This window comes from Carettochelys insculpta, chromosome 11, assembly GCF_033958435.1.
Source record: "Carettochelys insculpta isolate YL-2023 chromosome 11, ASM3395843v1, whole genome shotgun sequence".
Taxonomy (NCBI): domain Eukaryota; kingdom Metazoa; phylum Chordata; order Testudines; family Carettochelyidae; genus Carettochelys; species Carettochelys insculpta.
The window spans coordinates 31918565-31940472 of NC_134147.1; the positions used below are offsets into that span (position 1 = coordinate 31918565).

The window sequence follows — 21908 nt, forward strand, 5'->3', positions numbered from 1 at the left end:
GGGGTTAAACCTGGGGATGAGGGGGCAGGTTTTTGGGATGGGAGGTTAAAGCCTGTGGATGGGGTGGGGGTCAGGTTTGATGGCTGGGGTGGGTAAAGCCTGGAGAAGGGAGGCAGGTTTGGAGGTCGAAGGAGGGTAGAGCCTAGGAATGGGGTTCCACACATTTCTTTCAAATTTCAAAGGGTTCCGTGGCCAAATGAAATTGCATTAGTCTCCAAAGGGTGTCCTTCTGTAGGTGATAGTTCCTGTAACTGAGTGTTCAGTCATACGCTTGAATATCTGAGAAGGACATTGATGTCATGGAATCTGAAAAGCAGTGGGTAAATTAATGCTGTACTCAACTTCTACTCACAGTTCTAGAGTAGCTGGAAGTTTGTTCTACAAACAGTGATGGAGTTAACAACATTTTGCATTGCCATTACTAGACATCAGTGTTTGCACCTGTCTGCAGACTCAGGAGGGCTCAGTACATCAGTTTGCCATCATATTTTTTTCTTCAGCTGTAAAGCTAGAAGCTTATTTTGAGGAAATCTTGAATTCTGCTGATGGGGTCTTCAAAGAAGTGTCGACATGGCAGGCTGCTGGCAGTCTGACTACTTTAAGTTAAACCGGGTCAGGGTAGAGGGTGTATATGATCGTATTATCATTCATGCTCCAAACTGTCTCCTGCATGTGTGGCAAGCCTGGGTCAGAGCAGTCTGAGTACACTCACATTTGTGAGCAGGAGTCAGCCCGTTGTACTATCATTCCCATTTTTAGCACACAGTAACATAAAAACATCTCTGTGTGACTTAATCTGAACTGAGGGATGTCTCCTCACATCAGCAGATAGGACGAGATGCTGTCTTTGGCTGGAGTTGCTTGTGGCAGTACAGTATAACTGAGTTTTAACATTTCACTTTAAGTTTAGCAATGGTAACATTTTGATGTAGAATTCTGTGGGTATTTTTTAACGTGACTTAATTCTTTTATTTTTTTTTCCCCCTTCAGTGTATTGCTCAGAAAGGTGATGCCGTGACAGCAGTTCTGGGAACTGCAGTCCTCTGTGTATCCACAGAACAGTTAATTTTGGATTAATTTTTATTTGACTAACCAGGAGAAATTCTTTTTGACTATCTTAATCTCAGTTTCTGGGCTATGCTGATTATTGTGGTATTTTGTTTCAACACTTACGCTGGGACTGAGTCTGGCCAATTTATCTTTAAATTAGGTACTGATTCTATGGTTGGATCCTCATGGGCCAACAACCCTTGTGCCCACATAAAATCCCATTGAAGTCAGGTAATGAAATTGCTGGATCGTAGGCGTAGAATGTAAACTCCTTGGTGAAGAGCTGTCTCCGTATGCATGTGTTAGGAACCTCACACAACTTTTGTAGTGAAGAAATAACACAAGTTACTCACTGGCACAGCATAGCTGACATTAATATCATCCTCTTAAGATGGCAGATTTTATGATGAGCTTGAAGAACAAGAACTCAGACCACCAGCTCCGTTTCACACAGGTTATTTTCATAGCTATCAAACTACAGAATCTCAGTCCTGACTAGAGTTGAGTGAATAACCATTTGTGGGTGGTGGGGGTGGGAAGGGAGATTGGTGGCTGAAATGAAAAGTTAAATAGAAAACTTTGGTTTTGTTTCAAACCAGAACTGATTTTTGGATATATCTCAACTAAACAAATAACTGGAAAAATTTAGCACTTTAAAGGCTAACAAAATGATTTATTCAGTGATGAGCTTTCGTGGGACAGGCCCACTTGATCTGAAGAAGTGGGTCTGTCCCATGAAAGCTCATCACTGAATAAATCATTTTGTTAGTCTTTAAAGTGTTACATTCTGCTGTTTTGTTTTGTTGGAGTCCAGAGTAACATGGCTACTTCTCTGTTACTGTGGAAAAATTTAGTTTGAATTGAATGAAAAACTTCAAATGTTGATTCACAACAATATTTCAAAATGAAATGGCAACATTTGAAAACATGGAAAACGTTGAAATGTCTACTGATTACTTTTCCAAGTCAGTCTTCCAGGCACAACTATTTGCAGAATAATTTTTTGGTGCATTTACTATATGACAAGACAATGTTGCGCAGCTTTAGTCCTTATTGACTTGATCTCAAGACTAGTGATAAGTGAGTGGTTGTTTAATATTAACGATCTTATTCTGGACCATGCTGGTAACCAGTTTGAAAATGCAATAGAAGAAACGTTGAAATATTTTTAAGGAATGGGTTTAATCCACTGCAAATTTTTAGAAATGGTTTATTTATATCAGGCACATAAATTGTCTTGATAGATCCACTACCTCTCTAGCTATTTTCAGTTACAGCTAGAACTGAGATAGACTTTGTTTGCTGCTATTTTATTTATATGTCAGTAAAACTTCTTAATCTCTGCAAGTGTAGTTTGTAATGTAAATTGTATTGTGACAACTTTTATATAACTTGGTAAGGATAATTCAGTAGCAGTCATAAGTTTGGAGAAGTTCATAACAAAAGATGCTCCCAACTCTGGATCCCCAGGTCAGAGATTCTTTGTTCTCTTTTCTATAGCATGGATGGCAGAAGGTTATTTTAGTCATACTACAGTGTGCATATATTGGGGATATATGAATGTGAAGTTCCCCACATGGTATGAAGCGTGGAGTAACATCAGCTCCCCAGTACAGCTGTTTCATTTCCCCTTTATCCTGAACTCCTGCCTCTCTTTTGTCCCAATCTTGTGTCTCCAAAGAGTTCTGCTCAAGCACCTTAACCTTTACCCACAATACCTTCTGTTTGAGTCTTGTTCTCCATCAGAGCTGAGACATCCTCTGGCTGTCGTTCGCCTCACAGCTCTGCTAATGCAACTCAGTGCTCGTGTACAGCAGTCCCACCATTTCCAGTCTGCCTTTCTCTCTCTGCACACAGATATACAGGCTTTTTTGGTTGAGATCCAAAACGTGACTGTCCTTTCATTCCCCATCTTTGCCTGTGCACTTTTGCCCAGATCCACAATATATGTGACTCTCAAAGTATGGTCCCTTTGAAAGTAGAGGCTGCCAACCAAGTCAGAATTACATAGTGGTTTTGCAGCATAACCAAAATTCTCTTTAGGGATTGTGGAGAGACCATAAAAGTCATTTTCACTAGCTGGTGACTGACCCTTAGCAACAAATCCAATACTATTGATACGTCACACAAATAAGACTCAATTATATTGAAAATGGGTTTTTTAAAATTTTTTACAGCAATAAGCTTTTAGTTGTATCATTTTCTCCAAGGAGGAATGATCACTTATGCATGAGAAACTGTTCCATCCTGAGTAATAGAGAGCGGGTTAATGGAACCATATTCGTTGATGTGATGAAGAAGTTTGATCATGGGGAATGTTTGAATGCCAGCTTACTTCAACGTCTGTCTCTGCTAGTCAATTTTGATGAATACATTCCTGTGCTTACAAGGAGCAGTAAACTGAGGAGAAATGAGTGAGGCACTGTCAGTAAAGAAAGGGTACCTATCTTGGAAACTCATGACCTTTTCCTTCCTCATTACAATCCTGTCAAAGTTGATACATTAGCAGAGTTGGGCCTGATCAAAATTTTGCCCAGGAAATTGCAGGGTATGCCAGCAGTGTGTAGAATTGGCATATTCACAGATATACACTTTATATCTGGGGATCAACATCCATGGGTGTGGATGCAGATATCTGTGGCTCATTTTTATGGCTATAGATGCAGATACAAATTTTGTGTCCAGAACCCTGCAAATTTGTGGATGTTGGCTTTATATCCACGTCTCGTTTTTGCAGATGCAGATACAAATTTTTTATCCACGCAATGCTCTAGCTGGCAGGTTTCCTCAGTATCCCAGCATAGCTATACATGGTACTGTGACTTTTGGAGGTGCTGCCCTACAGCTAAGCCACGTCACTCTTGGCAAGACTTACATATGTCTACCCAGCAGTTGAGTGGTGTGACTCTCAGCTAGAGGGAACCATAACTGAGCTAGCTTTGAGAAAGCCAGTGTGCTAAAAATTGAACACAGCTCTGGCTGTGTGAGTGGCAGGAGGAGCAGCCAGCTCAAGAATATTGTGGTCTGAGGCCCCAGGTACTTGCAAGCTAGCACTGACCACTGTTTGCCCTGCCCTGGCTACTCTATATTTAGTACACTGGCTCATTCAGAACTAAAGGGTATGTTGTCTTGAGCTGGAATTTGTGCCACCTTCTCTAAATTGCCACTGTCCAGTGAGGGTAATTGGTAGTATTCCCTTTAATTCCTCCAGAACTTTGAGTGTGCACAGTGTGTTTCTCATCCTGCTGCTTGGTGTGTTGTTGAAGTATGTTATTAAACAGCTGATGTGTTTCACTCCAGAAGTGGCTACATTTCATTGGCTGATAAAATGATTCCTGTGCCCGTACATACGTGGTTGGTAAAGTGCTCCGGAACCCATTGGGGTGAAGGGGTTGTAAATGTAAGAATTCTTTACTCATCTTACTCAGTTTATGAACTTGACCTTTTTTCAATAATTTTCCCCCTCCCTCAGTGTTGTGATCTGGGATTCCATGCCAGCCTAGCTCGAACATTCAGGACATACCTGTCTGCCGAATATAACCTAGAAACCTCACGCCATGAGGGCCTGGACATCATTGAAAACGCGGTGGACAACCTGGACGCACGGAGTGACAAGCATACAGTCATGGACATGTGCAACCAGGTCTTCTGCCCTCCGCTGAAGTTTGAATTCCAGCCTCACATGGGGGATGAGGTACTGGACTTACAGAAGACAGGTTCAGCAGTTTGTCATAGCCTGTGCAATCCTAGTTTCCTCTCACCCTTGCCTGTGATCTTTAACCTCTTTTCTCATCCTGTTGCCACTTTGCTTCTGTTCTTGCTTCTTTCTTAATAGGCTATTGGGCTGTTTTTGATCCACTTTTTTATTAGTTTATTGCTCAGGTATTTTACAAGCTCTTTAGAAAGTGTATAATCTACCTGACCCCCACCTATCAACCCAACTTGAACTCACACTGCCACCATTTAAATCCTCCTTTGTGTTATCTTTTTTTGGTTGCTATGTGATAAATGCTTTGCTTAGGCCCAGGTACAGGCATTCCTAGTTAGAGATGGGTTGAGGTACCCAACCAGACAACCTGACATGCTTGGAGTGGGTGAGGGGAATAATCTAATTGCTTAAATTATTTCTAATTTGTCCTGTGAATGATCCAATCTCCTGTCTCTGGTTTTGTTACTGCCTCAGGTATGTCAGGTGAGTGCCCAACAGCCTGTGCAGACAGAGTTGCTCATGCGATACCACCAGCTGCAGTCCAGACTTGCCACTCTCAAGATAGAGAATGAAGAGGTGAGGGCAATAACTGACTTTGATCTTTATTCCAGTGGACTGTGCTAATGACTTTACAGTCTGTGCCACATGACCCTGAACATTCTGTGCTAGAGCTTTCAGACAAGTGCAATGTTTGGGTTGGAATCTTGGGCAATGCTGAGGCTTCCGGTGGCTTTGCTGAAGACACCTACTGGCTTCAGTGGACCTTGGACCAAGCCCAATGCATAAGAGCTTCATGGAGGCCAGTTACTGCCACCAAAATATGTCATTCTCCCATTTTGTTTCATAGCTACTTGTGCTCCTTATTCCTGCAGGTACGAAAAACTCTGGATGCTACTATGCAGACCTTGCAGGACATGCTGACAGTGGAAGATTTTGATGTTTCAGATGCCTTCCAGCACAGTCGCTCCACTGAGTCAGTCAAATCAGCTGCCTCAGAGACCTACATGAGTAAAATAAACATTGCCAAAAGGAGATCCAACCAACAGGAAACTGAAATGTTCTATTTTACAGTGAGTCTCGTCTCATGCAATAGATATAGGCATTGCAGCATTAATTGGTTGGGTTGTATCCCATTTAAAATGCTTGTCAGTGAACGGCAAGAGCCAGTTTGGTTTGTTTATATATTTGTCTTGCATTTTATTTGAAATTGAAATGTGTGCATCTCGGCCGTAGGGATATACATGGGGAACAACCAGAGGTCCTTGTATTACTTCAAAAAGGCAAGAAGTCCTATAGCAACAGCTTTAAAAAAGCAACAGCTTGAAAAAGCTGGCTATGAAAGGAGACTTGAGCTGGGAGACTCAGTAGTGGGCACTAGAGCTTTCTGCTCCAGTCTGCTGATTTGAAACCCACCCAGTCTTTTGTTACCGCAGAAGGGCCCATGTAAAACAAACTTGGTGATCTCTGTCCAGTTCCCAGAGGCATCACTCTGCAGAACTATCAGTCCAGCCTAGCTGTCATCAGCAAAAACGTACAGGTGTGGCTAAATCTCCACTTTCAGATTTCTCTCCTAGTTGTTCTGTGCAGATTATGGGATTCAGTCCCTCTGCTCACTTAGAAAATGCCTCTTCGTGGGTTTGCAGGGGATCCACATGCTTCTTGGGGAGATAATAGGAGGCCAAGGCCATCCATGTGAGGAGCCCATGCCTCTGCTTTAACTCTTGGACTTCGGTATTGTTCTTGCCCAAGAGTTGCAGCCTAGCACCTGCCCTGGGACAAACTGAAGGGCCATCTCCAACATGGAAAGATGGCTGTAGGAAGATAACCCTAACCTGGGGTTGTAAAGTCTTTCTGCAGTGAGCTCTGTAAGCTGCATATGGAGGTCGTGTTCATTCTGATCTGCCTACTTTTCCACTGTGCAGATCCCAGTGCCTGCAGAACAGGCTCATTATTATTTCTATTTCAAATGTTCTAAGAGATGAGTTCAAGAGAAATGTCCCACGGTCACAACAAAGCACGTTATTGAACATGGTGGGTAACATGACATGGTTTGTAGCGTCCAGTTGTACATTCATGTGTGCAGTAGGTCTTACAGTTTCTCTGTACCTATTATTTTATGGGTCCAATTCAGAGAGTTATTGCAATTTTATTTGTAAGGAGTTTTTTGAAAGGCATTTTGCAAACATCGTCTCTCTCTCTCTTTCTCTCTTTTATTTTCTGTCCTTTTCTCCCCCATTCTTGACATGTATAAAGTTATTGGCCCCCAAGGCATTATTGGATATGAGGCAGTCTCTAAATAAAATGGGAAGGTTATACATGGAATAAGCAGCTTAGCATAAGTATCTGATCTCCAGAGTCAGGAAGATCTCATGCACTGGGAATTCTCCCTTCCTTATCGCTGTCTGCACAAAGGCGGAGCTCTGTCTCTGAAAGGAAAAGCTCATTGCTTATTGGGAGCATTCCCAGAATCCTGACAAGGAAGGCTTTCTTTGGACTGTTTTCTTTGGGGTTCCTGATGTTTCAAAGCCCTGACGTCAAGCATATGGCACAATACAAAGAATTCTAGGTCAAAAGGATCAAAAGGATTGCTGCTTGAGTAGGGAAAAGAGAGAGAGCAAATTTTAACCCATCCTTAGTTTAATTTTGTATATGTAACTGAAGGCCAGTTTATTAGCGCATAGGAGACTCTCCTGCTGACTCCCCTTCCAGCAATTCCCCGGGCAAAAATGTGTAACAATTAGAAAAACTTTTCACCAAGAATCCTTTCCCATCTCCTATTTGTGTGTTTGTGTTTTTTTCCAGAAATTTAAAGAGTATTTGAATGGCAGTAACCTTATCACCAAGCTCCAGGCTAAACATGACTTACTGAAGCAGACCCTTGGAGAAGGTGAGTTGTAGGGTAAGGTCCAGAAAGAAATCTTGCATCAAGATTTCAAACCAGACCTTGAACTTTTCGAGCCTCATCTGCCACTTTCTTTTCCCTGGGTGAATGCTGAGCTGTACAGTTAGCTGCTTCTGTTATGCTTAATAGAAGATGCACACACATATTCTTTCCCAGATCACCTTTATTTGTGATTAAGAGGACACTATGAATTCAAAATGGAAATGTTAGACTGCATTATTCCTGCTTATGCAGCCCAGAACTACTGCTATGCTACAGGCTGAACCTCTCTAGTCTGGCACCCTCAAGACCTGACCAGTGCTGAACCAGAGAATGTGCCAAAGTCAGTATTGTCTAGCAGCATTACTAACACTTCCCTGCTTACTGGGCTCTTAGAAGAAATTTAGGGGTAAGTTAGAGCTAATTAAAAGCACAGAATACTGAGAGCCAGGACTGGTGGCTGTAAACAAACTTTATGGTACCAGTTTGCAGAACACTGAGGTACTTTATTGCTCTAGTTAGTTGTTCTAAAAGGAAAGCAGTGCTTTAACAATAAGAGAGTCTTAAAGAGTCTTCTGTTGCCAGTTTCATTTTAGTACTACAATACTGCTTATCTTAAAATAACAAAAAAATAGTTTTTGTCTTTTATGTCAATCATATTTTGTCTTCCAAATTTATTTAGCCTTAGAACCTACTTTTCCCTTAGCCCCTGTGATTTATTGTATGCAGCATGTTCATGGAACACAAATGCATCAAAAGAATAAAATTTTAACATAAGAAAACTGTCACAGTGGACTTGTAGAGCTCTGTTAAAATACTTTAATTTCCCACAATTTTCAGTACCCTGTGAATAGCTTGGATAACCTACTAATGCGCTGCAGTAACAGAACAATAGCAGTCTGTTTCACATCCTTATTGGGATAGTCCCATATTTCAAATTAACTTGGGTATGGATCTCATCAGATTTAGTCAATCACTACACATGGCCAGGCAGAGCTCCCAGCAGCTGTTTCCAAATTCAGTCTTTGATATTTTGGATGAGGGAGGGGTAGATGGAGCAAAGGTTTAGTAGAAATCTGACCCAGCTGGGCTGTTCCCAGAGATTACATCTTAATGCAAAAACATGAGCTGTCTCCTTGATGATAGTGCTAAGATGGTATCGTTAAATCGGTGTGTAAAATGATTGGCCTCTTGACCGTGCATTGCTAATCATTATTCCCTTTACTAGGAAAACGATGGCATTGTTTAGGAGAGAGAAGTCTAGCTAAGGTTACAAAAAGTCCATTTAAATCTAATTTTTGGTTCCTAAATGCTTTGTAAAAACAGCCAGAGATGTGACACAAAATTTCATGTGAAAATGGCAAGCATTTCATTTAGACTTTCTACAAAAAATTCCACTCAGTGGCCATCTCATATTGGATGTTTAAAATGGCACATTTCAGCATGACCTGATTTTTATCTGAAGGAAATATGGAACTTTCAAAACACTGTTTTACTGAAAAGTTGGAAATGACCTTAACTTTTGCATTTCCTGACATTCCTTAATTTTAATTGTGCCACTTTAACGTCACACTATCATGGGATATGATGTCTTAGGGGAAATCTAGTGGGATTTATCAACAGCTTTTCTGCTGAGGGCATAGGAGTGCATGGACTCAAAAATGCCATAGAGGTGACTGGCAGGTCTGGGAGTTGATGGCAAGATAGCCAGCTGTCAAGCAGAAGAGAGGTAGACAGGAGGGCTCTTACGCTATGTTGAGTTTCAGACATATCTAGAGTAAGTCACGTGAGTCTGCACGGTACAGGAGAGGTTCAGGTGAGTAAAGAGAGTTTTGTGAGATCCAAGCGTGACCCACTGGTGAGCATGTGTTACTGGTTCCCCTCTGCCTCCAGTCTGTTGGGGATATGAGTCTGTTATATCTGCAGCTACAGAGGCTTGGCTTTTTAGCTCAAGCTGTAGCAGCTTATGCTGTTAGCTCTGGAGGTCTGCATTGCAAGCACAGGTGGCTTGATGGCCAAGATGGTGGCTATTGCAGGTGGAGGGATGGTGATTGAACAAGATCACTCAGGACAGAATGTAGATGGCAGTGCAGACTCAGCTGAGGCCTGATCCCTGTTTATGTTGAGGGAATGCAGGAAGCAGGGAGGCATACCCGAATTTTTCCTTACAAAATAAAGACGAAATCAGCTTTCCAGGCCTTCACGAAAAGACACAAATGGCATGTGAAATTAGTTTACAAGTTTATCTGTGGATTGACACAAACTTTTAAAAATGAATAGATCTTATCAGTGTCATGCTGCCGTTTATATAAAACTCGAGCACTATAAATACATGAAGGCAGAAGAATATTGACAGTCAGAGTAGAGTCTGCCTGAATATGATTAGGCAGCCTTTTATCTCTTAGGAAAAGCTGAGCTACTCAATATGCCACTGTATTAAGATGCTATTAGTGGCCCTCCATGAGGCAGGTGGATAATCTCGGCTTGCTCCCTAGGGGCAACCGTCCTTATCACAATACTCCTTTCCTAGGATTGGTGTAATGAATGAGACATGAGGGTGAGATTCTCGGCTGGCATAAATTGGTATAGCTGCATTGACAACAATGGAGCTGCACTGATTTACACCAACTGACCACCTGGTTGAAAACACAATACTATCTCTGGGCTCAATCCAGCAAGTGAACTGTTACGATGAGGGGATTTGTCACTCACCTGTTAGGGCTCTTGCCTTGTAAAACTTCTTTCAGCGGTAGAGTTGTTAGTGGAGTAACAGTGATAAGCTAAAAATATTCCATAATCTTCAGGCATATTCAGTTTCTCACCTGTCACAAGCAACTAACTGACAGCTAACAGACCCTGTGTGTGCATGTTTGTGCAAAAACTACCCATGTCTGTGGCACTGATGCTAAAACATGATGGACATTCATATGGAATTTTTCTTTCTAGGTGAAAGAGCTGAATGTGGTACAACCAGGTAAGAAGGGTTTTATCTGCTTTACCCACATGGGGAGGGGCTGGGTCCCTTTTCCCAAGTAAATGAGATCCAGGAAAAAGATGATTTGATTTGATTTGTTGTTTATTGACACAGCACTCTGGGTTTAAAATGTAGGTGTAGCCTCCAGCTGCCCTGTGCTGGGATATGCTGTGAGACAGGAGCCGCTGAAATGGAGCTCCCAAGATCAGCTGTGTGCTCCTGTGCTGCATTGTCTAAGAGGATTAATTAGAATGATGACAAACAGGCCCTTATTTTTGCTGCAGTGTAATTTCCAGCTGACTATCTCTGGAAGTGCTCTGTCAGCACAGTGCATTGCAGAGTCTCGATAAACCTAGCTGAAGTTGTGCTGTGTTCATAGCTGGTCTAAGAACTGTGCAACGCATGAGTGCCAACCTTCCTGGCCTGCCAACTGTTCAAGCAAGGGCAGGAGATGCTGCCTGGAATCCCGGATGTTGCTTTGGCGACCACTCCACATCCAGCCTTTTAAACAGCGTGATGGACAGTGCTCATGCTTCCCACAACTTCCCATCCAAATGAAGTGTTCATGGGGCTGAGAGCAGATGCAGGAGGGAGAAGCCTTTTCAGAATCTTAGTACAAAGCCCTTCAGCTTAGCTAGAGAAGGGTGCTATGAGTTTGTAGGATTTAGAACAATAGGGTGTGGATCAGCAGAGCTGACGAACCCCTCTTCACAGCTTGTAGAAACCTCATTGTCTCTTTAGAGCCCTCTTTCAGGTTCTCATGAAGTTTGCAATGCCAGCAAAAATATTTGATCTTATAAATGCTGAAACATGCTGGCTGCTGTGACTGCTTTCCAGACAGGAAAACAGCTCCATAGCATTCTCTCTTCAGCAAGGCATTTGGGCTGCCCTTTTCCTTTCCAGTTGGCTGGAAATGGAGGCATACTGCTGTAGTAAATGTGTCATAGAATGTCAGAAAGGCTGAGAACTGACCAAGATTCTAAACAGAGGGGGCTGGAGCCAATCACATGAGAACACAGATTCCTTTCTCCCATAGGCAGTAATAACCCATGGAGGGGAATGGGAGCTCTGTTAACTTGAGGAATCCTTACCTCAGGGTTATGTGGGTTTGCCCTGCTGGGTAAGAGACACAAGGCTCAACCTCCCAATCTGTGATCTCCCAAGAGCCAATGAAAGTGAGAGGCACCTGCTCTCACACTTGTTGCAGGGCGTGGGAATAGCTGATTCTTCATGAATCTTGCTTCCAGGTTCTTCCCAGGCTACCAGCTAGCCCTGGAGCCACTGAGCACTGGTCCTAGATGGAGCCAGAATTAGCTGATTGCAGAGAGCCTATTACTATCATCTCCAATGATGCTATGTTCCTTCCCAGATAGGCTTGCGTGTCAGTGGTGGCAGTACAGTCTGCAAGACTCTTTCTGATGCTTTGGATGGAAAGGTGCTTTGGTAAGGGCTGATGATGGGACACGAGAGTAACTGGACACCAGAGTAACTGAAAGGAGACAAAAAACTGCCTAGACTTTGCTCTTCAGAAACTTCCTTGTCCAAAGCAGAAGCGACAGTGGCAGTATCACTGGCCAGATTAATCAGTGACATGAGTAACAAAGACTCATAAGTGAGGAATGACAACACCGCCTTCTGCTGCATTTGTGATTTGTGTCCCTGAAGTTACTAGTGCATCATAAAAACACACCAGAAAAATCTCCCCCTCCTCAAAGCACTGTCAGAATGCCCTTTGACAAAATGCAGCTGGAATGCCACAATCTTTTTCCTTCTGGGCCTCTCCCAGCTAGATGAAATTATAGGGCAGCAAAGATCCTCAGTCTCTTTGGTTTGTGTCACACTGCCTTCTAGCCGAGAATTGGATTGCATGGGCTCAGTGCTGCCCTGTAGCAAGTTCTGCTCCTGAATTGTCAGAGGAAGAAATGGCTACAAGCAGCAAAAATGCCTGGAGTCAAATTGTTTCTTTTAATTAAAGGCACCTGATTTATGTGTCAATGGATCACGACTGTCACATTCAGCATTTGTAGCTGTTAGCAAATTGTTCTTGTCTGTCTAGCTCAGCACTCTGAGAACTTGTGCAGAAAGGCTCCTTGCCCTGATTTTAGCCAGGCTCATTACAGTGTCTTGCTGTGATGTGTTACAGAACAAATGCCTGTAGCATGTGTCCCAGTGGGGGTGAAGGCAAAGGGGAATCGTGACACTAGGCCTGAATGTCATTTTTCTCCTTCAAGGTCTAGATTTTTGAGTTCTGTAGACTTGAATTTTGAAAGATAGAGCCACAGTCTGAATAATGTCCGTAAGAACTAGCTGGCTAATTTTCTGTGCTTTCACGTGCTTCATATCCAGGGATGTCCCTGGTAAGGTCAGATTTGGCTGAAGGAGCTCTCCCCTGTGAAAATCTGCTCTCAACACCAGCAGCTCATGGGGCAGATGCTAGTGCAACTTGCCAGCCATTCCAGCTCTAAAAGCAGTGGGCCCAGTTCTGCTTCTGTGTAATTGTATTGTCTTAATGGAGTTGTCCCTAATTGCATTTGCCCTGGTGTAACAGGCAGCATGGTCCATGGATGGGACGCTTGCCTGGGACTCAGGAAACCTGAGACCTGTTGTAAGTTGTCTCTGCTGGGTGACTTGGGTGAGTCACTTTCATGTGCCACTGTTTCTTTCTCTCACCCTTTATCTATTGTTGGCTAGACGGCTTTCAAGCCAGGATCTGTCTCTTAGTTTCTTTGTACAGTGCCTGGATTAAAGGGCACTGCTTTCTGTTGGGGCCTGTAAGCACCACTGTGATTCCAGCAATAATAGTAAGAGTGGGATCAGAATTGTGCCCTATAGTTGCTTAACTTTTGCTTTCTCCTTTACATCCCTCTCCCTTAGGATGCCCTGACACTTCCCTGCTGTCTGTCACATCCTCCCTTCCCTTGGCCATTGTGGACTCATGCTACTTTATTTATTTTTTAAAAATCTCACTGTTTAGAAAAACCCAATAGAGATTTGAAATAAGGGAATTCATGGCCACAAATATAGAGCCCTAAATACTGTTTATTTACCCATTTTTTCTACCACTGCATGCTCAGCCTGGTTTGTTGTCGTAGGGTTGAGCATGGACTGGGTTGGGCATGTCAGCTTCTTACTGCTACATTGTAGCAGAGTGCTGGCCTCTGCAGGGTGGCTTGTGGTGGCTGTGAGCTGTCCTAACTTTTTAAAATTTAAAATCTACATTGAATTTAGAAGGAAACAAAATGACAAAACCTGGGAACTTTGACCTTCATTTTTTTTCCTTATGGTTATCTTAAAATTTTGGGCCTGTATTCACCAGTCCAGACCAGGACCCTATGGATACTTGTAACTGCAACCTAAAAAAATAAGTTTGTTGCAGATGCTTTGGAGGTACCACCACTTTCCTCCTAATTGTTGAGTTCCCATCTCTAGGATGAGATCTCTTTGGGAATCAACAGTTTTGCCCCAAATATTTTCTGCTGGCTAGCACTGGCGTATTTGGGGTCTGCCAATGAATGGATATTGTACTTTTCAGCTGCTCTGAGAGTTCTCTCTGGAGGGCAGTGTGAGGGACTGGCATAAATGGTAGGAAAATGTTAAAATCCGAGCAAAGGGCCAACACTGGCCTTTTCTTTTGTAAAAATGTCAGCCCTGCTGTTTTGCACAAATACCAGCCAGAGACTGTGATATGTGGCCTTGGAGAGTGAGGAACAAACTTGGAGTGTGTTACAGGTAAGAGATTAGACCAGAAATATTAAGCAGCAATTTTTTCCGACATGGATGTGACAGAATCTGTGTGGCTGGGGAAGAAGATTGCTCCTGGTCCATCATTCATTAAAGTCCTGGCCAGTCACCAGCGGTGTTCTCAGTAAGCTGTGCTCTTGTGTGTTCCCTCCATAGAGAGTCAAATGCTGCTCAGTGGATTACAAGAGCACCCACAGCTAGGTTTTTGTTAGTACTGGTGGTTCACATTTGCACATGCCTCAACATACATAAAATTTATTTTGCATTTGGATGGAAAAGATTTGCAGGAACACTGGTCACTGAAGTGTGCAGCTTTTTATTTCCTGAGTGGCGTGTCTTACGAAGGACCACCAGTAGCTAGTCAGGGCTGTGCTGTAGCAGCATCCTGTTAGATCTGTCTAGTTGTAGCTACAGTACTTAGCTGGTAATCAAATCATGACAGTGCTGGACCACTTTGGGAGATCATGGCGGGCTCTGAGCTGCCAGTGTGTCATTGTTAGCTGTTCCTGTTGTAAAGATGCATTCTTTTTAATAAATTGCGTAGAACTGACAAGGCGTTAGGTGACTTACAGCATAGTGGGAAGACACGGCCCTGGCCTCCAACAGCTTACAGTGTAAGGCCCAGATTTTGCAATGAGGTGCCTGCAGAAAGGCTCACTCGTGCCCATACAGGCTTCCCTGGAGCTGTGCATGTGCACAGGAAGTCACAGTGCCTGGAACACATCACCTGATTGGGGCCTAAACCATATATCCAAAGTCTGTCAACATTCACAAGGATCTCCCCCTCACAGAGCCATCCCATCCATAGGACGAAGTGGGGTGAGTTCCCTGGACCCTGTAGCAGCTGCCCCAACCATCCTATACCTGGAGCCGAGGGTCAGGTGGCAGAGGCAGCAGGGGTCTCTTTCTTTCCCCGCTACTACTCCCCATGCAGGCGGCAGGACTAGCAGCCTGCTCCACTCTGTTGTGCCTCGCTTCTCGGCAGCAGTGGGAAGCAGAGCAACCCTCTGTTTCCTGCTGCCTGTGTGTTGAGTGGCCGGGGGAAGGGGCAGGTGACCCTAGCTGCTTCCGCCATCCTTGTCCCCAAGTAATCTCTGGCCCTGTTTCCTGGGGGAAGATGGTAAGAGGGCAGGGCAGGGGGTGAAGCCTGCAGAGTTGGGTGGTTGCCTTGAGCCCTGTGCCTGGGGCACTGGGGGGAGGTTGCCCCCGCTGGCCCCCTGGGACAACCTTGCCCACTCCAAATTCTTACCTAGGTCTTCAAAATAATCAAGAGTGTCTCTTCTCTAGAAAACCCATGTGAAGTGTTAAGTTGAGCCCTGGCCCAGGACATGGAGAGTATCAAAGAGTCATAGAATCCTAACGCTGGAAGAGACCCTAGGAGGTGCCCAAAGCAGGACCAACCCTGACTGGATTCCCACATAGTGCTGGCATGATGGGTAGTGTTCTTAGTGACTAGATTTAAATAACTCTCAGGAAGCGGGGATGCAGCATCAAACTTGGTAGGAAGAGTCCATCTAGGGGAGAAGGTACAGCATGTGTTTGGAGCCAATGCACTAGTCCTCACAGAGGCTACCCGCCTCCTCCGCCATGCTCTTTGAGATCTTTCCCTGTCAATGTATTTATGTTGGTGTTTTGATTTCTTTTGTTCCATTTCTCCCAGGCCCCCATGTCTTCCCCCTAAACCACAGAAAATGAGGAGACCTAGGCCTCTCTCAGTGTATAATCATAAACTCTTTAACGGCAATATGGAAACGTTCATTAAGGTACTTGCTGGCTGACAGTGAGAGTCTATGAACGCTATGAATGTAATGGTGGTTTTTCTCTTCTAACTGCTAACTCATTTCCTCTTTTGGACCTGGTCCTTCCTATCCTCTGTGCACACTGTTAACATGGCTAGTATGCTCTCTGCCTCAGTGAAGATTTCCATTCATATCTGTTCTCACCCATGGTGCATTCGTTACATTACTTGTCATGCTACTGTCCACGCCAACTGGGAGGAATGAGATAATAGCAATGACCCGTGTGGAACAGTATGGAGTCACCATGTCATTCTTGCCTGTCAGCAGGTTAATTGCAATGTGCCATATCTTATCACAACAGGCATAGCTGTCTTGGCTTTCTAAGTTGCTGCTATATGAACACTCTGAAAATAAATAGCATCACTCCCACCTGTCACAGAAAAAGGCATGCAGAAGATAAAGTAGCAAAAAAAAAAAAAGAAAATCCCCAAAGATCCCACTGTTCCACGATGGGGTCCTTTTGGTCTGGGGAAGAAAAGATAGCATAAAAGACAGCTTCTCCCATAAACAATTGGACATCTAGACTTTTTTTTTTTTTTTAAAGAAAGAGCACTGTTGAGTGGAGGTGAAGCAACCTCACAAGAAAATACTGGCATTCAAGGAGGATTCCCTGAGGAAGTTCTGATTAGAAACTTTAAAAAGAAATCAGAACATTTCTGCTTCTGTTTTCATGGCTACAGGAGGAGATAAAGATGAATGAACTCTCACCAATTGTCTCCCCCTTCTAGGGAATGTTAGTAAAGCAGCTTTCTGCTGAAGTTCTGTGTAGAGGTGACGGATTCTATATTGTATGCTTTTCTTAACAGGCTTCCCCCACCACCAACAGCCCCCCCGCCCCCAGACAAACCTGTCAGTTAGAGTCAGGGCCAACTTGAATAGGTGCTGATGCCCTGCAGTCAGATCCAGCACTGGCTTTTGTGTTGTTATAAAGCTGATGAGCTTCCCCTTGTAAGGAGTACACTTTTATTCTAACATAGGCTGCAAAATGAAAGAAAATTCAGTAGAAGTAATGTGCTTATGTCCCCATAGATACTGAGTCAGCAGCCCATCATTATTCAGCAAAGCACTTAAGTTGGTGCTTAACTTCCATCATCTGCTTAAATGCTTTTGCCTGGGGACAGAATAAAATAAAAACCATAATACATAGGAGGCGAGTGTTAGCATTTCCCTTTTGTACCATTCCCATTACGGGAGCTAACAGCTTCTCAAACAGCCCTAGTAGCTTTCTCTCAGTAGCCTGTGACACTCTTTGGAAAGATTTCACTTGCTCTGGCAATGCACAGTGCACATCTTCAATAACTTTTTTGAATCAAATTATATTTTTAAATTACAGTGGTAGCAATCCATATTAAGTTGGTTGATACCAGTGAATTTAGGAGCAGAATGTGGCCCTTTATTATGCATATAACTCACTTGATCCATTCAATCCCAATATACTGCAGAGTATACTACTACTAATAATAATACCGATTTATGAAGAGGCCTTCAAAGTCTTTCCCCTGTATTCCCCAAGGGTTAATCTAACTTCTTAAGTACTGATACTCCAAAATCTAATCATGCTATACATTCAGAAGGGATGAGAGTGCCTTTGCTGGATATGTTTCAAACAAGCCTGCAAAGAACATGAAAGAAAATATTGTGAACAGCACTGAGAAAGACTGGATTAGACAAACTAATGGGCCTTTTCCATCCCTGTTTTAGATTATGCTATTATGCTATTTTAGTGCAGCCGTAAACCTAAAGACAGTGTGTTTTTAAATGGGTAAACACATTGCCACAAATAATATACAGTCCAGACATACAGATTCTTAATACTTGTGATTTTTCCATTTTTAAATTGATTTTTAAAAGGGAAATATTGATTAAAGTTCAGCCTGTTAAATATTGTTCTGGAGTAATTAGCTACAATGGAAACCTTTATGAGAGGACTAGAGTCCTGCATAATGAGAACAGTCCTGTGGGAAACCATTGTTCACATTTAGAATTCTAGGAATCAGACCCAAAGTCCATCAAACCCTGAATCTTGTGCCCAGCAAAGGCTGGTACCAAATAAGTCTGTATGAAACCTCCAGGAGTGGACCATTATGGAAGTTCACAGCTAACCCAGGACACTTAGGCCATGTCTACACGTGCCCCAAACTTCGAAATGGCCATGCAAATGGCCATTTCGAAGTTTACTAATGAAGTGCTGAAATGCATATTCAGCGCTTCATTAGCATGCGGGCGGCAGCAGCACTTCGAAATTGCTGCGGATTGCCGCCGCGCGTCTTGTCCAGACGGGGCTCCTTTTCGAAAGGACCCCGCCTACTTCGAAGTCCCCTTATTCCCATCAGCTCATGGGAATAAGGGGACTTCGAAGTAGGTGGCATCCTTTTGAAAAGGAGTCCTGTCTGGTCGAGACGCGCGGCGGCAAGGAGCGTCAATTTCGAAGTGCCATGGCCGCCCGCATGCTAATGAAGCGCTGAATATGCATTTCAGCACTTCATTAGTAAACTTCGAAATGGCCATTTGCGTGGCCATTACGAAGTTTGGGGCATGTGTAGACGTAGCCTTGGTGAGTAATGCATGCCCTGAGCATAAGAGTTTCCTGTTCCCAGGAATTCACCCTTCCCTTCTTTGTGAGAAGTTCAGGCACCCCATTTCCTACTGAACATCTGTGGCATGTGGGTAAAAATACAAGTCACTTTGTATAGAGTGATGGGAGGGACTGAGCAGTTCAGTAGCAGAAAAGTAGAAGGAGGAAGAATGGCACAATTCTGGCAAGAGGCTTCTGAGTTCTTGTCAATCACTGAGGCTCAGACTCTGCATACTGTGCAGGTTTTGGGGGTGAGGGTGAGGGATAGTTGGGGGCCTGAACTGGATCTTTCTAAGCTGCCATTGCATTTGAGCTTTCATGGCCTCCGGAAGATATGCTTACTTTAACTGATCTTATTCTTGCTTAATCTCTTCTTTTTCCCCTGCTCTGCTGCTTTTTTATGTTATCAGAGGAAGAAGAAATGCTCGAACAAGGAACCAGGTATTTACTAGAGGGCCTCCTTTCTGAAACCAAACTAAATCAATATGAGGGCTGCATTTGCATCCCTACTGTAAAATTGTCCATTGCCACAGTCCAACCAACCTGCAGACTTCCCTCAATTTATTAGAGGCCATGTGAGAAAGTAGCTTAAATATGAGAACAAAAGCCAAAATTCATTCTAGCGTGAGACCCCCTATTTTAGTCCATAATGCATTTCACACATTATTTTTATAGCTTCTGTGACAATGGCTCTTTTTTTTCAATCAAAATATTCTTTAAATTCTGTAACCATGAGTCTATTTCATCAGACAGATATAATGCACATCTTGATCTGGCTTGTAATTATGACTTTGAAATGGAATAGCTGTGATCCAGTTGCATTTGTCCCTTGTGTTTTGTTTTCTGCCAACCAGAGAAGAAGAATTCGCTTTTTCCACACATGAATAGAGGCCTTTTCCATGAATAATTGACCTCCCATAAGTGTATTAAGCACTGTTTGATGGCTTCATTTTTTTAGCACCTCCTTTTCTTGCTTATTCTCTTACTAAACTCAATGGCACTGATCTTCAAACCTGAGTTTTTTACAAACTTTACTTGAATAAGCTTCCAGTATGTTGTTGTCAACAACCTAAAATGCTTGTAATTCTTTCTTGAATTATTTATTTATTTATTTATTTATTTTTAAGGATTCAGGACAGGCTATCCCACTTGTAGTTGAAAGCTGTATCCGGTATATCAATTTATATGGTAAGCTAATTCTTCCTTTGCTCATAGCTACAATGGAAGCTGTTGTATAAAAGAAATAGTGTTTGCCATTAATAATGAAAGATAATAGAGGAGCCAGCTGCTTTGACTAACCATGTGGATATGAGTTATGATATAAGTGATAAATATATGGGTGCTATACAGGTTTACTTGAGATTAAATTATTCATTCATATCCTAATCCTATGGAAGCTCACTGCAGTATTTGATCTACAGGGCTTGGAATAGAGAATGCAAAAGCAGAAATAAAATCTGAGCATGGTGATCCCTTTCCCCTTCCTTTCTTGCAGAAACACACTGATGTAGCCTGTGCAGAGCACATCAGTTTGCTTAGCAGGAAAAACAAAAGCCAGTTAAGGCTCCTCCAGGGATCCTCTCCCTGGCATGTTTCAAGTCAGAAGCAGGGCAGTCTGCATAAGTCACTGCACACTGGCTCTGGGCTGCCCTTTACCTGTCAATGTTGCCTTTCCTCTTTCAGATGGCACTTGCCCCCGCTTGAGATTTTTTTATTTTTTCATTGCAAGTGTTTGTGTTGCTAGGACAGTTGTAGGTGAGGGGAGCCTCTGGAGCTATTTTCTGTGTGAGATTTTGACAAGCCAGGCCAGGAAGGTGTAACATCAGCTCTTAATGGCCAAGTCTCTATAATGCTGCATGTTGCTCAGTGTAGAAAATACAGATTTTGGCTGTGTTACTTTCTACAGGCAAAGTGTAGGTTTCTGGAGTCTCAGAATTGATTCTGACTCTATTTATGTTGCTTATTTGGGGAGAATGGAAGAACCTATCTGCTTTTACTTTCCCCAGGGATTGTCCTTTATTAGGGTCCGTGTCATTTGGCGTATTAACCCCCACAGAGTCCAGCAAAACAGCAGACGAAAACAACTGAAATAACAAATTTTGATGTTGGTTCCAACACACTGGCATTAAACCTCTCTTTTTCCCTTTCCAGGTCTTCAGCAACAGGGCATTTTTAGAGTTCCTGGATCTCAGGTTGAAGTCAATGACATCAAGAATTCATTTGAAAGAGGTTCGTGAGTAACTTGTGGATCTGCCAAAAAGGTGTATTTTAAGACATCTAACACTTCCCCTAAGGGCATTAGAAAATCACACGCTAGCAGCATTTAGACAGTGTACCATTTCCTAGATAATAGAAAACAGGGATAATAAAGACCTCTTCTTGTCCCTCTATCCTTGATGGGCCATTTTAAAATTGTGCACAATTGTTATCCTTTGTCATACTTATATACAGGGAAAAGACCGACAAATTTCACAAAGACATATCTTAACTGATAATACAGGAAATAAATGTTAACGTGACTTCCAGGTGATGTTTATTAAAAAGTAATATCAATGAGGCTCAGCCTGGCAAAACACACAGATATGCAAGGATTGCTGGACTGGGACTTATATTTATATAAAAAATTCTCTGGGTGAAATTTTATGGCTTGTGTCATACAGGAGATCATATTAAATGGCCATAATGGACATTGTGGGTATAAAATCCATTACTTCATACATACTTTGATTTGGTGGTTGTGATCATAAGATGGGGTTTTCCAAGCCAACTAGGGGGGCTTGGATGTCCTATTACCATTCACTTTAATATGAACTAGGCATCCAAATCCCTTAGGCAGGTTTGAAAATTTCCGCCTCCAGACTTAACATGCAATGCATTTGCTCAGTTGGCCAATACTACTTAATTGATTTCAGTGTAAAATAGGTGAACTGGGACATGACTGCATCATCCAGCAGGTTCCATCTTTTGAATCTGTCTCATACCAGCGTGTCATTCTGCCTGGAGTGCAAAGGATGCATTGGTTTGAAAAGTGAAAAAGAACCAAATAAGGCTGCTAACCTTCAGGAGAGTTTGAGAGCCCTCACTGTGACAGTTAGCCCCATCCCACCGATTGCTGGAGGTTGGGCTAAAGCATGTTTCATCAGGATGCCGCTTAGCAAAATATCCTGTTGAGACGTTTG

General features: G+C 42.9%; 1 protein-coding gene across 1 annotated transcript in view; it reads left to right on the forward strand.

The window, feature by feature from the left end:
* Positions 1 to 21908, forward strand: part of SRGAP3 (SLIT-ROBO Rho GTPase activating protein 3) — a 246744-nt gene that overhangs the window by 203376 nt on the left and 21460 nt on the right. The window contains exons 7-14 of the mRNA XM_075005212.1: positions 4523 to 4744; positions 5234 to 5335; positions 5632 to 5829; positions 7562 to 7646; positions 10587 to 10614; positions 16016 to 16118; positions 19857 to 19917; positions 20881 to 20958. Of these exons, the coding sequence (XP_074861313.1) occupies positions 4523 to 4744; positions 5234 to 5335; positions 5632 to 5829; positions 7562 to 7646; positions 10587 to 10614; positions 16016 to 16118; positions 19857 to 19917; positions 20881 to 20958 (877 nt within the window). The remainder of the gene's footprint in view (positions 1 to 4522; positions 4745 to 5233; positions 5336 to 5631; positions 5830 to 7561; positions 7647 to 10586; positions 10615 to 16015; positions 16119 to 19856; positions 19918 to 20880; positions 20959 to 21908) is intronic.